Genomic DNA, 18,899 nt, shown 5'->3' on the forward strand with positions numbered 1-18,899 from the left:
AGCCTCAAACACAACACAACACAAGACACGTTACTCCAGTTATCATCATCAAAATTATCTACCATGCCTACATAGCCCTTCCACATGGGGTAACCTTCATTCCACGGCTGACTGTCAGCACCCCCAGTCCTTGGTGTTTTTGAGATTCTCTGACCCAAACACCTGGCCATCATGATTTGGCCCTTATTAGAGTCACTCATATCATTTTCCCTCCCCATTGCTTTTGCATGCAACATGTCTACTACAAGTACTGACTGTCATCTTACCATTAAATAAATCCCCAGTCTTGGCACACACAATTTCTTCAATTTAGTCAACATTACTTGTTTCACATGGGGGTGCTCAAAATGTTTTAGCTCATTGGTGTGTGTGTATATAAATCATTAGTCACAAAATGCAAGCTTGAGTCAAGAAGTCTCTAAGTTAGAGTCCATTTGTAGTCCAAAGTCACTGAGGGAGGATTCTGAAAAGGTCACCAAGTTTTATATTGAAAACCACAAGTAATATTATACTGTAGCACTATGCACTTTATGTTTGTATGAACATTAAAATAATCGCATAGTCAATAAATTATGTAAACACATGAAAACCATATCAAATGTGCATTGACATTAAAATCCTGCAGAGTGCTGTCACTGCCAAAGGTCACTGCCTCCCACCATGTTTTTATGGATACAAAACAAACCCTTATTACAGTGACCTGGCAGGCTGTTGCTAACTTTGGTTGATGCTGAGTTGTGTGTCACTACGTTTTGAACATTTTAAAGCACATTTTAACAATACCACAATAATACTGATAACTTTGATCATTTTGGTCACCATAATCGTGATATAAAATTTTTTACACAGTTTCATCTCTACTTCCAACCAAATTTCACAATAAGTAAATTGCTGGGTTGTTAGATGAAGCCGTCTATCAGTATCACTTACATGCGAGGTCTTCGGGTGTCATGGCCATTGTTCTATCCACTGTTTTTTCAACTCTGGACTTTCTGTCAGGGCTCAGATGTTTGAAATAACAGGCCTCTGGCCAAACCGCTTCTTCGTCTTTTCCTTCTTCTGTTTTTGGCAGTTGGAAAATAATATTTGGTGCACTACTGCCACCTTCTGAAAGGGAGTGCAGATCTGGTTGACCTCTGGCCAGATTTCATGCCTCTTGTTCACTTAAGGGAAGCTGTCAATCAAGGGACAGGTTGGGTCTTGTGGGTGTAACCGTGTTGAAAGTGACCAATCATAAGAGAGCCAGGGTCTAACTTGGTTTCCTCCCCCAAAATTGTCAAAAGTCAGGTTGATTCGCACAAGCAGAGGTCAGCTTCCAGAGCAGAATTCACGTCATGCCAGCAACATTTCTCACTTGCAGCTGCCGGTACTATGCTGAAATTCTGAATTTCAGCACGAGGGTTGAATTTGCACGCAAAGGACTTGCGAGTGGACCGTTAATACCTGTGCGCATAAAAAAATTTAATTTACTAGTGAGTATGTTATTGCACTTGTGACTTTTGACGTAAATGAAATGCCATACGAGTTAACGCCCTCAGAACTGTGGCCGTGAGTTATTCCAACCTCTGGAACAGTCAAACAAATTGACAGAAAAATGTAAAGTGTCATTTCCAAAGTGCCTGTTGTTCTTTTATGTAGACTATGTTATCCCTGATCATTATGAGATGTGTTCACTATGTTCATCTGCACTGCAGCGCAGCCATGGGCAAAAATTATGGGGGGATGGGGAGGTTGTAACCCCCCCAATAATCAAAACCAGCCAATACAACCCCCTGGAAACCCTTAAATGGCTGGAGACCTCAGCTTTCCCATTGCTGAACCCAAAGTTATGCCCTTAAGTGCAGTCTATGAGAAACGCATGAATTGACAGAAGGATGTGGTAAATTTGAGAAATCGCACGCTCTTGCAAATTTTTGCTGAGTTTTCAGGATTTTTTTCTGTGATCACAAAATTGCGAAATCCTTGAGGGACTGCTCAAAAGATCAGGGAGGGCTGCAAAAATCAAGACTTTGCTCCTGCGGAAATGTTCAGCTCCTCATTAAGTTATGTCAGTCTTAATGTTTATGAGTCTTTATCCAGGAGTTGGAGGCTGTAGGACTGTAGTTTGAGTCGACTTGGTGACATGGGCGCATGCACGAAATAGCCATTAGCAGATGGGTAAGTCGTAGCCAAGAAGGGCTGCAAATGCTCAGCAACAGTATACTAATGGGTTGTGGCATCCGAGAAGTGGTTGGTGTTAACAGGTATTTCTGTCCACAGAACTGCCACTCAGTGGGTGTTTCGCGCTTTTCGAACTCTGGAGACTGTTGTGCATGAAGATCACAGGACATCAACAATTACAGAAACACTTAAACCAGCCCATCTGGAACCAGCAGTCATGCCACAGTCAAGATCACCAAGATCACATCTTTTTCCTCATTCTGGTATGTGATGTGAACATTACATGAAACTCCTAATATGTAGCCGCGTGATACTATCCACTGCGCTGCTGCCACATAATTGGCTGATTAGATAATTGCATGAATAAGAAGATGTACAAGTTTTGCTAATAAAACGCTCAGTGAGTGTGACAGTCAGCACTCTGATAGAAAGGAAAGGGTGCGCTTTACGGCTTATTTCTACTCCAAGCATGGAGACCGTTATGGATAATTAAAAATGCATGAATATCGGACAAGTAATTGAACACGCTTAACTGTGTAGAAGAGTGTCGCATACGAAAGGTTTAATGATCATGAAATAACGTCAACCCCGGCACCTACAGTAAAAAGAAATTTATTCCGGTCGCGCCATAATCATGTGCAATATGTAACTGTATCTACCCCGAGTGCGGGAGTTAATTTTCGACTTCGCAGTCTGTGCCGCTGCTGGTTATCGCTGGCAGCGGGCGGTTAATAAACCTGAGCTTCGTTTTTTAAAGAGCTGATATCTCCCTTATTAAAAAAGGAGCCACACCAATGTTACAATAATATTTAATCCGGGAAACAACGCGAAGTTACAGTAGGACTTTATGAATTCTGAAGACACGTAATTCTGTTTATTACAAGGCCAATATTTGAGTAAACGACTATGATTTAAATATCATTGCGTTATATGGGTTAATTTACAGAAGAATTCTTACGAAATATTTCACATATTTCACGTAACTGTACTGTTGGACTGGACGAAGTAATTTTGTGTTGATATAAATACTCTAGGTATTATAATATTCTTCTGACCTACATTTGAATTTTAAAATCGATATTTATGTTATTACATTGGAGTTTGAGTAATTCAGATGAATATATAGGCTAGTCTGAGCTGAAAACTGAGTAAAATATAACACATGGTTAGACTATTAAATGTAATTCTGTATTCTGCATATACTGTATAATTCTGTAGCGAGTCTATGCGGACTGGAGGATGTAAACATCACCGGAGAGTTATAAAAACTTATAATAGTATAAGTAGTTTGTGGGCTTTCTCCTGTTATCTTGGGGCCGGTGTCGGTGTCAGATGGGTGCACCTTTCGCGATAATAATTTCCCCATTGATTGTCCTCTAGACTGGATTCATATTAAAGGTGTTTGTCTTTATTAACCCGAAGATGTGACAAAGGACGAAATAGAGACGTGTATCCCAGCTTTTTGTGGCATGTATTACATAAGCCCGCGGGGTGATGTAACGCTATGGCAAAACTTGTATTTCTTCTTTACTGCAAGTCGCATTTTCTTGGTTAAGCTGATACGCTCGAATTTCGGTGGAACCTTTTATTACTGAAGCACATTCACAATTTCTCTTTAATTAAAAATTTTCTAAACTATACGTGTGACACGGGCAGGGTTACGTGATGTATCGGTGCTTGCTGGTACAGTCCAGCCCCGTTAATATAATTGCCATTCGCTTCTCGCAGGATGACGCTAGTCACTAAAGGAGGGGGAAAGGGCGGCGTTTCGGGGCCGGGGGCGCAATTTCCACGACTCTGTGGGACCGATCCATCTCCACCTCCTTTCTGAAGTTACACGGCCAGCCCAAGCACATAAACCGGGCGTTTTTCCCAGGTAAGCCTGACTTTTCCTGTTTTCAAATTCACACCGATACAGCAGAATAAAAAAGCGGACTGAAAACCGAGGCGCGATGGGATCTAGCCTTGTAACTTCCTTATGCGGTATCAGTTATCAGAGTTTTGCTTAAACGCCGAATGAAGCCTTAATGTGGATCCAAGCGTTTGCAGAAATAGGCGCGATACGTGAACATTCACTTGGGAAGAAAAGTTAAGAAATCGGTAGGTAAATATTTCGAGTTGTCCTTAGCGGTATTTAGTAAGACTGCTGGTCACGTGTAAAAGTTGAACTAGATCTGCATCAGGCTCCCAAATTCTTATGTAACTCATGAAAGTTAGTCTAGATGAACGAAAACGTGTTTTAGCAACAGATGTGCAGAAAATTACACATTTTCAAGACATCAGTGATGCGTTTCCTCTTATGGAGGGCATTTAAAGAGGTAAACCGTCGAAGTGCACCCATGTACACATCCCTACATATACGCGACAGCGGCGCCAGTGGCGCTTCGCCGGGCTCCTCCGGGGGGGCTCCTCCGAATCCATGGGGGCACCCCGCGTGGATCAGACCGCGGGAAAACACCACGGACCTTGCAGTTTTGTTCTGTGTCGACGTGGCCGCATGTTCGTGTGCGGCATTGTGTAGAATTCCTGCACTTATTGTGGCGCCCCCTCGCTTTCATGTTTCTGTGTGTGTGTGTGTGTGTGTGTCTACGTGTTTCGGCTGGTTTTACTGTCACACTGTCTTGTCTGACACGAACCGCACGGGAATGTTTTTTTGCAGGAATGCAAGCAGACGCAGTAAAGGACTTTACTCATGCCTTGGGCAGCTTAGTCCTGCAGGCCAGATTATAGGGCTGGGTGGACTGGCACGTTTTAAACGTGAAGTTAGACCCAGCGATAGAAGTTCAGTGACACTGCAGGTTACTTGATAACGGTTATTAAATAGTGTTAAGTGCATAATATGAGGCATGCTGAATAATTCAAATGATAGGTCGCCCCTTAATAAAGATGAATGCACATTATTAGTAAATAATTAAGGCGGCAATTATTCACCCCGGAAGCCTTTCTCATGGTTTTTATGAAAGTGTGCTCCATCCGTAATCGCCGCAGGAATGTCAGCGAATGTCGTGCAGCTGGGATTATAGACCGCTGGCATATCGGAGGTGGCGCGCGGAAGCGCGGCAGTCACCGGCAGCCTCGCGCAGCTCCTGGGCCACCACGCGCTGAGCTGCCCCGCACCCACCCCCCCTTTCCTCCTCATTTCGATGGCGTTCATGCTCTTAATGGTTCCTTTAGGAATCAGTGCCTGAGAATACCCAGCCATTCACTTGCGCCCCCCGCCCCCCATGTCCTTTTTTATACTGCTTCCTCTCTGCACCTATTCTCTAAAAATTGTTCACCCGTCGTGCAGTTGCATGATACTCGTCGGTCTTTGCTGCTGTGAGTTGAAGCGCGCTGTCGCCCTTGCGCTCTCGCTCTGTGCCCCCCCCCCCCTCTGCTTCCCCATCCCTCTCTCACCCGATTTGTATGGGTTGCCCGCTCACTTTTGTCAGCCTTTTGCAGACAAAGGTTTACTTGTTCTGGGGCGTCATGGCTGGACGGGAACTGAGATTCATGGTTGCTGTGTGTGTGTGTGTGTGTGTGTGTGTGTGTGTGTGTGTGTGTGTGTGTTAAGAAGTTCTGGTCATGGGTTGAGTCAGTGTGGCACTTCAGACAGGGAGCCATATTGTGACTGACCATGGACGATGGAGGTGGTGCTCTGCAGGTGATGTCAGGGGAGTGACTACAGTAAGAACAGTAGATGATTTTTTCATACTCTAGCTAATACAGTAGCTACAATATTGCGATCAGCGAAACGTGTTGTGTTACTTCAGCTTGGCTGTGCTTGGCCAGTAGGCATCCATTTTTTGTCTGGAAAGTGGATTCAAGCTTCTCAACAGAGTGCTGTTAACCCTGAAATGGGGCTTGAGAGTTTCAGAGCTGGTCAAGCTCTCTGTCTCTGTCTCTCTCTCTCTGTCTCTCTCTCTCTCTCTCTGTCTCTCTCTGTCTCTCTGTCTCTCTCTCTCTCTGTTGCTCTCTGTCTCTCTCTCTCTGTCTCTCTCTCTCTGTTGCTCCCTGTCTCTTTCTGTCTCTCTCTCTCTGTTGCTCTCTGTCTCTCTCTCTCTGTCGCTCTCTCTGTGTCTCTCTCTCTCTGTCTCTCTCAGCCAGTTTCTGGGTCAAAGGATGCCATTCGTAACTCTGCACCCCACCCCTAGAGCTCCCCCATAATGACAAACACCCCCCAAACCTAATCACATGGGTAACTTTGTGTGACTTCCGGTTCCTAAATAGATCAGCTTAAACTCATTATAATTACCCCCCCCCCCCTCAAAATACCCCAAACTCAGGGCCATAGGAGCCAGGGGGAAAGGGGAATGTGTGCCCAGCCCGTATTTAATTTGGCTTAATCCCCCCTCCCCCCCCAAAAAAAAAAAAAAACACGGATTTTTGCATTTAAATGATTAAGTTGTGTCCCTCCGAAATATCAAATGCACTCCTACACTTTTGCCTAGCCCCTCAAATCTACCCCCACCTCACTGGAACAGGTGTCTCTAGGTACTGAAGTGTGGACACCAGGACAAGGGCGTCCAAGGTCACCCTGCAGCAGGACAAAGGGTCAGACTTGCCGCTTTTTATCCCCCTGCACCGGAAGCCAAGTCCTGTGATCTTTTGTACCATCCGTCTGTGTGTGTTGGGTGGAGTGGAGTTCATGTCCCTTTCCTAATGTCTCACCAATGTGTCAAAGTGCTTTCAGGTGTCTGTTTACGGGCTGTTGTCTCCTCCCAGCCTGCAGGCTGTCACTTCATGCCCTCACGATGTATCATTGTGGTTCCCCCCCCCCTCCCCCAGAGCTGTCATTTAGGAGCCACGATCGAATCTCGCTACAGAGTTTCCGCACTCGTCCGTTCGGAAGACCAATAACCATCCTCGGGTTTGGTGACGGCCCGCGTCGTCTCACGTCGAATCCCGGTTCGCGGCATTAACACGTCCGTCAGAAAACCTGTGAGAGTCTGAGACCATAAATACATACGGCCGCGAGCAACCTGGTGCTTTTCGGTCCCAGATTCCAGAGATCAAGTTTCGTCCTGCCTGTCTGCCCCAGGGAAGACGGCTCTGTGTACAGAAGGAAAACGACATATAGGAAATAGAGTATTCCCCGACACCCCCGCGAAATGTTAGTAGTAATTCACCGCATGGTTAATAATCCCTGTAGGTCCTTCCTGAGCCATGCCTTTGCCTAAGGTTTGTCTGTAGTTGTAAGTCTCTGGTTTGATTAATTCGCCATGTACTCCTCCCTTGCCTTGCCTCCCTTTGCTTGTGAGTAAGTGCCAGGTCAGTACAATAGGGCCTGTCCTGCCCTGACAATAGCCATTATGGACAGGTGGGAGGGAGAAAGTGCCGATGAAAGACGGGAAAATCTTTTCACGTGTTGTCGTCGATAGTTACGGTTGGGTGGTGGTGTTTTTTTTTCTTTTTCCAGCAAGTTTGTGTGACTCACTCATCACGCAGGTCCGGTAACAGGTATCCGCAGAAATCTCAGCTTTCATGGTTTCTTCCTCGCGCCGGCAGCTAGCTGGCCCATGGAAGTTTCCGGTCACTGTCGAGTTCCCAGTGCCGTGAAGAGGAGCCGGGATTTGCAGGGCTGCTTTTGCCCTCGTGGGGTCGCCGGTGGGGGTGAGTGAGGAGCAGCTGGGGATGGATGGCGCGGTTCTTAGGGTGCTGCAGGAGGGGATGTGTGCGGAGTGACTGAAGGGATGGTGATGTCACTCTTTATTCCCCGTAGTGAGGAAGTGGGTGAGAGGTTAAGGGGGGGGGCTGTTTTGTTTGCTGGGGAGGCTCGTCTCCACAGAGTGAGCAGCGGGCTTGGGGGGGAGGCGGGGGGATTTGAATGGAGGAGACTGAGAGGCAGTGAGGAGAGAACTTTTGATGGAAGCGGAACTTTGGAGACAAAGACGAGGGGCATGGCCTTCAAAGGCACTGCTGCCTCAGTGGCCTCCCCCTCCCGCGGGCCGCTCTGGCTGCAGCGAGACAGACATGTAGGCCGTCCCTCCCCCTCACCCCATCTCGCCACTGAAATCGGCCCAAATCTCTTCACTCATTGCTCACCCCCCCGTTCCTTCCTGCCAGGCTCTGTTGCTCTCCTCCGTCCCCTTGCTGCAGTCTCTTTCATCCTTTCATTGTGGCCTCTGCTGCCTTTTATCCCTTTTGTCTGTCTGTTCCCGTCACACACACTCTCTCACACAGTCAAGGGCCCCAGCTAGCACTAGCCTGAGCTGCTGTTTGGTGACCCACTGTGGCCAATGGTAACCTTAGTGCCTGTTTCAGCCTGACCAATTAGAAGAGTCTTCTCTCATCATCACAGTGCCTACGCCCTCATGCAGACACACACACACACATTCATCTTCCCCTCTTCTGTACTGGTGTCAGAGTGGAGCTGGGTTTGTTTAGTACAAGATGAGTCTTTCGATTATCCCTGTTCTTTCAAAAAATCATGCTTTAAAGTCTTGAAAACCCTGTGGGAGTATTGATACTAGCAGTACTTCTTGGGTATTGGTACTTGCAGTGCTTTTATCTGGGGGTATTGGTACCTGTCCTGGGAATATTGATACTGGCCGTACTTTTATGTTAATACTGGCAGTCAGTTCTATGGAAGTATTTGTTTATTTTGATATTAGTATTCTGTTGGAGTATGTTTCTGGTTTCAGACACCTATTCTTTGAAACTATTTCTCAATGCTGGCAGTATTTCTGTGTTTCTCTGGTTATGTCCTAGTACTTTATCTATAGTCACAGTATTTTTCAAAGTGTCTCTTGTGTTCTTCTGTTGGAATATTTATAACAGTCATGTTTTTTACGGGAGTATTTCTCTGTATCTTTCTTTCAGGAGTCTCAATCTTACAATGCTGTCCACATTTGGCTATGTTGACCTGTCGGATCTCTCTCTTTCACTCACACACACACACACACACACACACACACACCCAAAATAAGCCCCAGCCTACCGCTTCACCAAACGGCCTCTAGCCCTGCAGCTGTGCTACGCTCTCTCTCACTGAGTATGACCTTCTGATCACAGTTGCAAAACCATATTTGAACAGTGCTCCTCCATCTAGCGTTTAGTTTTAGTGTGAGATTGATCCATATAGTCCCCCCCCCCCCCCCCCCCCCCCCCCCCCCCCGGGTGTCACTACCCAATAATTCCTTCTGTGTAAAAGACTGTGGAGGTGGGGGGATAGCACAAGCAGCATCGGCAATTTTTTCGAATCTGCAAGTTTTAATTTCCGTCATGTATGAGCATCAGCGGGATCGATGCAGCGCTGGATGCGCAGCTCTGCATATCCTGCTGGTCTGTGAGAGGCGGGTACTCTGCTCGGGTAGTGCTGCTCAGGCACGCCACCTTGGCAACTCTGCCCACACTGACCTGCACACGGCAGCCACACTTTGGAAGGTTCATAGAAATGCTTAAGCTGCCATTTCTAAACAGAAAAAAGTGATGAAAGTGTAGGAAGTGTAAGCAAATGCCTAAATGAGAAGTCATTTCAGTCACAGTCCCTTCAGTTAATGGGAGTCTGATATGCTTGGCCATGCATGTCGTATAAGAGAAAGGTTGACGTCCTTTCCTTTTCTGCAATGGTCAGTTTCTCATTTGCTGTGTCTGTCAGCGTTGGGCATCTGCGGGCCTCTGAGTGCTCTTGATTTACTTTGGGACCTGCTTTGAGCCATTTTTTGAACAGAGAGCACCATCTAGTGGGGTCAGAAAATACAGCACATGGTTCATGAAGTTTCATTTGGCCATCACTACTTGCTAGAGCTGTGCAATTAATCAAATTTGAATCACGATAACAATTTTGGCTTCCCATGATTATGATAAAATTATAATAGCTTTATAATAACTTTATATCGCGCAATAAATCCAGATTGGTGCACTAATTTTTCAGAGGTGTGCTTTGCCCCTCCGATAACGTTGTTAGCAAATTCCCTGCAGCACAGCAATAAAAACGCATTCACGGTCAAATTGGCAGGACGGGTACCTTTGCTCAACAAAAGAGGTAAACGCACATCAGTTATTTGGAATCATTTTGGCTTCAGTTAATCGGACCAAGAACAACAACAAATAATCTGCAGAATATGTTTCAAAGCTGTGTCTGCACCACAAGGCAACACGACCAATTTATTTAACCACTTAAAGCTTGATCATAAAGTGGTCTATCACCAAACAATACATGAACAAAAATACTCTGAAATGTGAGGCAACCTCATCAACTCGTACTGCAACGCAGTTAGTCGTTAAGGACACCCTCTATAATGCAACTGTGTATCTATGAAGTTCACAAAAAACACTAAGATATATTGAGATAAAATAATATAATAGATATATTGAGATAAAATAATATAAAGATATTATTTATCAAAAGAGAGGGTCTTCAGCACAGCTGGAAATATCACCTCCTTCATTACTGAAGTCAGATCATGTAAACAGACTAGTTTTTCATACAAAAAATCTTTAAGTTGCACTTTTTATATCAGTGGACTAAACAGTGGACTCTATTATCTATAGCTGGGGAAAAAAGTCAAGTTTAATGTTTTTGAACCTCAGAGGTTAATCTCAGTATAACTTATGTATTCATTTAAAATGAACTTTGTTATCTTATTAAAAATGTATTTTTGTTTCAATTCAGTTTCAAGTGTATAAGTTACATTATTGAGATTCAAGAAATACAATATTTCTGCAGTCAAGAGTAATTGTGGGAAATAATCGTGATCTCCATATTGGTCAAAATAATCGTGATTATGATTTTTGCCATAATCGAGCAGCTCTACTACTTGCCTGCATTTGCGCTGCAGAATCAGTAAGTGAGTCCGTCCCTTGTCAGCCATGCAGGTCCAGGAGTGGTTGCGCTCCCTGCGCTCCGGCTCGGGGGTGCGGATGCTGGACGCCGAGGACCTGCGGAGCCTCATTCCATCGCTGCCCTCACTCTCTTCCTTGTCCCTCTCGCCCTCCTCGCTGCTCGGCCTGGGGGCGCTGGCCTCCCTCACCGCCTATTGGCTGGTCACCCGGCCACGCCCCATCCGGCCACCATGTGACCTACACATGCAGTCCACACCTGTACAGGTAAGAGTGAGCTTGGGAGGCCGCTCTGTAAAAATGTGTTATTTTGGCGGGCGTGTTAAGGCATGCTCGTAGTGACAAAAAAAAAAAAAACGAAAAAAAACAGTTCCAACCAGAAATAATTTTAGTACAATCAGTCTTTCCAAATATTAAAAAAAACATTATTCATTCACAAACCAGTTAAATAAATTTAAAAAACAAAGTTATAAAATTCTGACTAGCGACCATCTTGAATCGTGGGCTTCCGGTTAATTGACATGAAATAATAATGCGCTCACCGTGCAAAGTATGCCGATATTGGTGTTCATACCTCGGTAAGAGTCAAATAATCAATATTCAACAAACCAATTTAAACTGACTAAAGATAGTAAAAACTACTGCTGCTTACTTTGCGTCCGTAACAGCATCCACTTTTACCCTGTGTTTACCCTGTGGATTTCAGCATGCAAACTGCTTTGTGCACAAGGTTCCCTGCATGCACAGTGTACAACAGCCTCCCTGACAGTGTAAGCCCCTCCCTCAAGCCATTTGGTTTTAGCTGATAGGCTGGCCTTTCTAGGCGATTATGGGAAACCATAACAACGCACAATCCCTTTTGATGGATCTCTTGGCCACCCAATACATTACCTGCATCACATGCACTGACTATGATGGGAAGCGCAGGAGCCAAAATGGGGTTGTGCACGTCTGTCTCGGTTACTGGGGGAGACTCAGGGGGGGGGGGGGGGTGTGGTCCAGAAAAATGTTGTTACACTTGGATCTGAAGTCAAAAATAGAATGCCTTAGAAAGAACTTGCATTTAAACACAGGTATGACATTTATTTATAGTTTGATTTGCTGTTTTCCATACTGGTCAGCTGGCACCGCAATGGGGTTAAAGTGTGGGTGCATTTGAGCGCCTTGACCAATTTGCACCAAACTTGCATCGAAGGCCCTGGTGGATAGCAGTTTTATTTTGGAAATTTTCCATCTATGAGCAGAGTGGAGTTATTGGTATGGAGAAGTCAAAAATCAATTTTCGCAGAACAGGAATTGTCCAGCTCAAGGATTGTTTGCCAGCATACAAAACACTTTTAGTAATTGGTTGTGTTTGCTTAACATCTCTTGACTGTATCGATTAAAACAAACCCTAGTTTGTAATTGTAGGACAAGTGGTTCCGGAGTTACAAGCATTTGAAACACACAGCGACGTGCTGGCGGGGCCCACCATCAGGGGGCGAGATCGATAACAGGTTAAGAGACGCTGAGCAGCTGCTTGGGAGCCAATGTGGCTTTAAAAAATCATCCTCATTCAGTAAGTGTCTCTGAATAGGGGGAGCCCACATGCCGGCGCTCTGCTCTCCTCAAGGACGATACGCTGCTGGATTTCTACTACGAGGACACCAGGACGGCCTACGACATGTTCCAGAGGGGACTGAGAGTGTCCGGTGAGTGGGTCCATGCTCTTCTGCAATAGCATTTATTTAGCAGCAGGCTTCAAAGTATAAGTATAACGCCACCCTGAGGTATGCTAGGGTAGGACTTAGAATCTCTTCAAGCAAGACAGAATAACAGTATCCAGCAGCAGGCTGGGCCGCTGTTCTGTTTCCCACTGTCCAGATGCGTCTGCTCACTTTGGGTCCAGCCCCATAACCTTACTGTGTCGTGTCGCCCTCATCCACAGGCACTGGGCCTTGCCTGGGCTACAGGAAGCCAGGGGAGCCATACCAGTGGATCTCCTACAACGAGGTGAGTGGCGGTCAGAAGCTCTGTGGTGCCCCCTGCTGGTGGCATCCTTCCCATTCCTGTTCCTCTGGCTTGGGGAAAGCAGCTAGCACAGCCCCTTGACCCATTTACGTAGCCGCACGATGTGTCGGGTTCGATACAAACCCAGACGCCTTTCTGCACCAGACTGGTCACATGTTTACCCTCTTAACTGTCGCCATTGGTAACGTCCCCGTGTTCCTTCTCAGGTGTCTGAACGGGCTCGGATCCTTGGATCCGGCTTGTTGGCTAAAGGCTGCCAGCCCAATCCCCAGCAGTTCATTGGGATTTTTGCACAGAATAGGCCAGAGGTACACTGCCACTTGTTTTGTCGTTCTCTCCCTCCCCCCACCTTCCCTCCCTCCCTGCCTCCCTTTCTGTGATGTTTTTCTTTCTGGAATTCACCTGCCATATAGAAAAAAGATTATTCCCTTGACATTTTTGGGCTGTAGAACTGAGACATAATAGGATTTGCAGCACGGCCAGGTGGCTCAATCCTGTGCGTGTGTTTTGTGTGTGTCTGTCTCCCCCTGCTGGTTGAAGTGGGTCATCACAGAGCTGGCCTGCTACACCTTCTCCATGGCTGTGGTGCCCCTCTATGACACTTTAGGCCTGGAAGCCATGGTACACATCCTCAACCTGGGTGAGCAGAAAAGGCTCATCTCAATGCCGATGAGCGTAAACGACAGATTGCAGTGTGTTTCCCCGACCTGGGAGACGACCTCCCCCCTGTCTTCTCACAGCTGAGATCTCACTGGTGCTCTGTGACCGGGAAGAGAAGGCAGAGTCCCTGCTAGCCAACATGGAGAAGGGGTTGACGCCCATGCTTTCCCGCCTGGTGCTCTTCAATCCCTTCAGCTCCCAGCTTGTGGAGAGGGGAAAGCAGTGCGGTGTGGAGATTCTGGAGCTTAGGGAGGTCATGGTGAGTAGGACGGGAGGCGCCTGCAGGCCTGTTAGCGCGATGGTGATGTTCGCTGTCTGGAATCCGAGGTCTTAGCTTCCTCTGTGTCTCCTTTCAGGACCTGGGCCGGCAGAATCTCAGAGACCCCGTGGTGAGTGTCCGGTCCGGTCCGGTCCGGTCCGGTCTGGTCCGGTCCGGTCCGGTCTGGTCCGCTCGAGGCATTGCACCAGTCCTGCAGTCCTCACGCTCTTCCTCACTGTCTCCCCGCAGCCTCCCAGACCCGAAGACCTGGCGGTCATCTGCTTCACCAGCGGCACCACAGGTCCGCAAGCGAGCCTCCCTGCTGTACCCTAGACAGCGCGTGTCTGGGGGCTAGATTTTAACCTTAACGCCGTCCTACGAGTGCCCCCGCCTCTGGTCACGTCTGTTTCTTCACCCTCCTAGGGAAGCCGAAGGGAGCGATGATCACCCACGGCAACATCGCGTCAAACACCTCCTCCGTCATCAAGATCCTGGAGGTTAGCTTGCTGTTTGCCCCCCCTCCCGTTATGAATGCTGTAATATGTAGATGAAACAATTAAATCTTTTTCCTCACCAGGGGTCATTTGTGATTCAGCAAGAGGATGTGTCCATATCCTACCTGCCCCTCGCCCACATGTTCGAGCGCATGATCCAGGTACCACCCCCCCCTTCCTTAGGCACCAGACCCCCGCCCCCCCCATCATTCTTCCTACTTCCTGTACTCTTTCATTCTCTTCTAGGTCTCGATGTTCTGCCACGGAGCCAGGGTAGGCTTCTACCAGGGGGACATCTCTCTGCTGATGGACGACATCAAGACCCTGAAGCCTACGTTCTTCCCTGTGGTCCCACGGCTGCTGAACCGCATCTACGACAAGGTCCGCTGTCCAGCCAGCAGGGGGCGCTAGGGAGTTATACTAAAAAAAAACTATATGTCATGATGTACAAAACACTGTACAGTGAGGCATTTCCACCTGTCCCCAGTCTTTGACAAATGTTTAATCTGTAAGCACAATTTCTCTTTTCCTATAAATCTATCACTCTGCTTTGGTCCTGCCCATCGGTAGATTTTGGGTTCGGTGACCTCCCCCCTGAGGCGGGCGGTGCTCCAATATGCCGTCCGCAGGAAGCAGGCGGAGCTCAGCAGTGGGGTGGTGCGTAACAACAGCCTCTGGGACCGACTGTTATTCAACAAGATCCAGGTGAGGGCACCACTAGACCATGCAGGGGGCGGGGTTAGGCTTCAGATGGGCCTTATGCGTCTGTCAGAATTGTTTGGGGGAGGTTGGGGGGGCGGGGGGGGTCAAGTGGATCCTGCCCATCTGCCTCTGTCAGATCAGAATCTACTTCTCAGTTCAGTAGCTGGATCTTGTTATTAAATAACCAGCGTCAAAGCCATACTGCTTTCAGGATGGGATTTTGCTTCTTTGTCTGAAAAAGGGACTAAAATCACAATTTTAGGCTGTTTTTGGGACTTTTTCTAAATCATTTTTTTTATTGAATCTCAGAATTAGCTTTTATAAATAGCTCTTATTAAAACTGACTTCCTTATCCAAAGCTTAAGGAAGTATTTAGTTTATGCTAGATAAACATTGTCTTTTATACCTGACATTCTGTTTCTGTCATGGGAAAAAAAACCCAAATAATCATTATAGATGTTTTTGTCAATGTAATCGCAATACTTGATGACATATGACAGTGATTCCCAATCCAGTCCTTGGTAACCCACAGTCGGTCCATGTTTTTGCTCCATCCGACTGTCTGTGGGTCCCTGAGGACCGGTTTAGGAAACACAGTTATTTAATAATCACTTAATAAACTGATTTACACAGAGAGACATTCTCTAAGATGGAGTTACCCACACTGTAAGCGCTGTGTTGCATCAGCTGTTCCCTTTAAACAGCGGACAAGGCGCAGTGTACCGAGAGTGTGGACCGAGAGTGTGGACCGTCTGTCTTTTTGTGTTTTGTGCAGGCCAGCCTGGGGGGGAATCTCCGATTCATCCTGACTGCCTCCGCCCCCATCTCTCCTACTGTGCTGTCCTTCCTGAGAGCCACACTTGGCTGTCTGGTGAGACAGACACTTACCTCCTGGTTATACCTCCTCTGTGTGTACATGCACCCTATCGCTGTCATCTGACTGCGCTGTCTGCGCAGATCTTCGAGGGTTACGGGCAAACGGAGTGCACAGCTGGCTGTACTTTCTCCATGCCTGGCGACTGGACTGCAGGTGAGCCTTGTAGTTGAGCTCTGTTGCCCCCTTGTGGAACGTTTGCGTGATGCACAGTGGCGCCTGACTCTAGCGGCCTTGTTAAAGCCGTCAGACAAACCTTGTGCTGCTTTTCACTGTCAGCAGTGTTCGGGTCTGGAATATGCAGTGCTTTGTTTCGGATGCCTCGTCGTTAACGCCTTGTCTCAGTGTCGGTGACCTGAATGTCGTTCATTGTCCCTCCTTGTGTGCCCCCCCTCCTGCCCAGGCCACGTTGGCGCTCCCCTTCCCTGCGCCATGGTGAAACTGGCCGACATCCCTGACATGAACTACTATGCCAAGAACAGGGAGGGAGAGGTGAGAGACGGAGCCACTGAGAAAAGCCTTTGCTAAGCGAAGCCAGCGACGCTCCCCGATAGGCCACGTTCAAACCGTCACCTGCTGTTCTCTCTCCTTTCTCCGGTCCGGCCGCAGATCTGTATCCGGGGTCACAGCGTGTTCAAGGGATACCTGCGTGACGAGGCGACGACGGCCGAGACGCTGGACTCCGAGGGCTGGCTGCACACAGGCGACGTGGGACAGTGGCTGCCCGTGAGCTCCGCCCGCCGCGTCGGCTCGCTGCGGCAGTTTCATCCGACCCGTTGAAAAGGGTCCAATTGGCTCCCCTGAACTCTGCCACTCTGCCTTCCCCAGAATGGGACTCTACGCATCATCGACAGGAAGAAGCACATCTTCAAGCTGTCCCAGGGCGAGTACATCGCCCCAGAGAAGATTGAGAATGTCTACACGCGCTGTGTCCCTGTCCTTCAGGTCTTCATCCATGGAGACAGTTTGCAGGTATTTCGACTGACGTAAACCCCCCCCCCCCCCCTTTGTTTGGTCAGACGATTATCTGCTGTTTAGTTTCTGTAGGGTTATTTATTTTTATGAAAACTGAAATTAGATTTTTTTTTTTTTTGTCTGGGCTCAGTCTTACCTGATCGGTATAGTCGTGCCAGACCCTGAAGTGTTCACAGAGTGGGCCCGAGAGAGGGGCATTGTGGGAACCCATGAAGAGCTCTGCCAGAATCCAGTAAGTGACTGAGCCTAATCAATTAACAAAAAACAACAACAACAAAGAAAGTAAGGGACTCGGCCGCCATTTCCCCTTGATACCATTTTTGTTTGTTCAGTGGTTTGTTTGGTTTATTCGTTCTGGTTAATTCTTCTTCTGGCCAAACTGAACTATGTCACTGAGAATGTCTGCTTGCAGGTTCAAAATTATTTTAATCACCAAGGGACAAATAATTAATCACTTTGACAGCATAATGAGTTTTTCCAGGGTGATTTTTCTCTTTAGAAGGATAGATTTTAGCTAGCTAACAGACTGTTACCTTTATAAGTAGATTCAGGGAATATGTTCTTAAATAAGTAATTTCCATACAACGTATGTATTTCCATAAGCATATTTTGCGTGTTTGTCGTCCAGTACTTGTCAACTATTATCTGGGATGTTATCACTCTTACTGGCTGTGTGTCACCGCCTGGGTACACAAGCTGACGAGGGCTTCAGCAATGCTCTCTCCTGGCATCCAGGACGTGAAGAAAGCCGTTCTAGAGGACATGACAGCAGTGGGGAAGGAGGCCGGTCTCAAGTCCTTCGAGCAGGTGAGCATCCCTGGACAAGTCTGCTGCTCTTGTGACGAAAGCTGGTTATTTGATACGATTCATTACTAGACTATATGAAAAACGGCAGAATACACTAGCTGATAACTGCCAGGTGTCTCCATCAACCATAAGCTGTCAACTGTTAATTGAGCCAAGTACACCTACCCCCACCCCCCGTCCACCATTCGCCCACCAGTCTTTTACCCTGCCCTGTAAAATTCTACAACCTCCACCCTCTCACCCCAGGTGAAAGACCTGCACCTGCACCCAGAGGTCTTCAGCGTGAGCAACGGTCTGCTCACCCCCACCTTAAAGAGTCGCCGTGCCGATATCCGCAGGTTCTTCCATGAGCAAATCTCACAAATGTACAGCAAGTCGCCCATTTAGCGAGGCCCCCCAGGGGTGCGCACACACTCGCCGCACATACCCTTAACCCTGTACTCGGTGAGGGGGGGGCAGTCCCCCCTGAAGTAGTGTTCCATCGGAGACCCGCACGTACGTCGCCTTGCAGCTCACACTTAGATTCGCAGTTTTGCTGCGATGGATGCGCGTAGGTCCCCTGTAGCTGATATTCAGAACTCATGAACACAGAAAGCATCTGCCTTTGCTGCCGGGAGCAGCGCGTGGACCTCAGGGTGAGACGCGGTGGTGTTATGGGTGTAGTTCAAGATGGCTGGGGCCCCTGTGACACCACCCCATTTGGGGCTGCAGGGCCCCAAACTCGACAGATGGGCACGGGTGAACCACAAGCAGAGCGGATGCACTTTACTAAGCAGTAGACCTCTCCTGTAAAGCAGTTACAACTATTGTCACCAGCCCCAGATTCTGGACCTACATAGGAAAGTGCTTTTTTTTTGAGAGAGAAAAATCCATCATCGTGAGGTTAAATGATTTTAGGTACTTGTCTTTTTTTAATGTGTTCGGTGACCATCTCATCATCAGGATGTGTGTTTCATAGCCAGATTCCCAGCACCGGCATTTCGGACTCGGACTGGGCGGAGCCTCTGGCCTTCCCAGCGTCACAACAAAACCGCTTCACGCTCAGATGCAGCACATCTGTAACTGCAGGGGACATTTTAAAGACTGTAAATACGGAGCGTGACAAACTGTAAACAATGTGAAACTAATTCCTGTACTTGTAGAGTCCCGTTTGGTGGTTTGAGTTAATGGAATAAAATATGATTATGGATTCCTG

General features: G+C 47.4%; 1 protein-coding gene across 2 annotated transcripts; it reads left to right on the plus strand.

Moving 5' to 3' along the window:
- The first annotated feature begins 1,995 nt into the window (after window positions 1-1,995).
- acsl2 (acyl-CoA synthetase long chain family member 2) lies at window positions 1,996-18,895 on the plus strand. Of its 2 annotated transcripts, XM_048981642.1 has the most exons (23): window positions 1,996-2,157; window positions 2,260-2,423; window positions 3,889-4,036; window positions 10,952-11,190; window positions 12,500-12,614; window positions 12,851-12,915; window positions 13,140-13,241; window positions 13,474-13,573; window positions 13,674-13,852; window positions 13,950-13,982; window positions 14,102-14,153; window positions 14,276-14,349; window positions 14,430-14,507; window positions 14,593-14,727; window positions 14,917-15,051; window positions 15,824-15,919; window positions 16,006-16,078; window positions 16,326-16,414; window positions 16,532-16,648; window positions 16,751-16,894; window positions 17,028-17,129; window positions 17,633-17,704; window positions 17,951-18,895. In XM_048981642.1, the coding sequence occupies exons 4-23, from the start codon at window positions 10,954-10,956 to the stop codon at window positions 18,089-18,091; spliced, it is 2,139 nt and encodes a 712-aa protein (XP_048837599.1). In that variant the 5' UTR covers window positions 1,996-2,157; window positions 2,260-2,423; window positions 3,889-4,036; window positions 10,952-10,953; the 3' UTR covers window positions 18,092-18,895. The 2 variants fall into 2 exon arrangements, with proteins under 2 accessions (XP_048837599.1, XP_048837610.1); XM_048981653.1 differs by lacking the exons at window positions 1,996-2,157; window positions 2,260-2,423; window positions 3,889-4,036 and adding an exon at window positions 4,061-4,260.
- The last annotated feature ends 4 nt before the right edge of the window (window positions 18,896-18,899 follow it).

Source organism: Brienomyrus brachyistius, chromosome 2 (genome assembly GCF_023856365.1).
Source record: "Brienomyrus brachyistius isolate T26 chromosome 2, BBRACH_0.4, whole genome shotgun sequence".
NCBI lineage: Eukaryota > Metazoa > Chordata > Actinopteri > Osteoglossiformes > Mormyridae > Brienomyrus > Brienomyrus brachyistius.

Bases quoted from the DNA above. Each gene is read 5' to 3' on its own strand.
- acsl2 (XM_048981642.1), top strand. From the start codon at position 10,954: ATGCAGGTCCAGGAGTGGTTGCGCTCCCTGCGCTCCGGCTCGGGGGTG. The intron at 17,130-17,632 runs GTAAGTGACTGA...CCTGGCATCCAG, and splicing joins AAGAGCTCTGCCAGAATCCA to GACGTGAAGAAAGCCGTTCT. The intron at 17,705-17,950 runs GTGAGCATCCCT...CTCTCACCCCAG, and splicing joins GTCTCAAGTCCTTCGAGCAG to GTGAAAGACCTGCACCTGCA.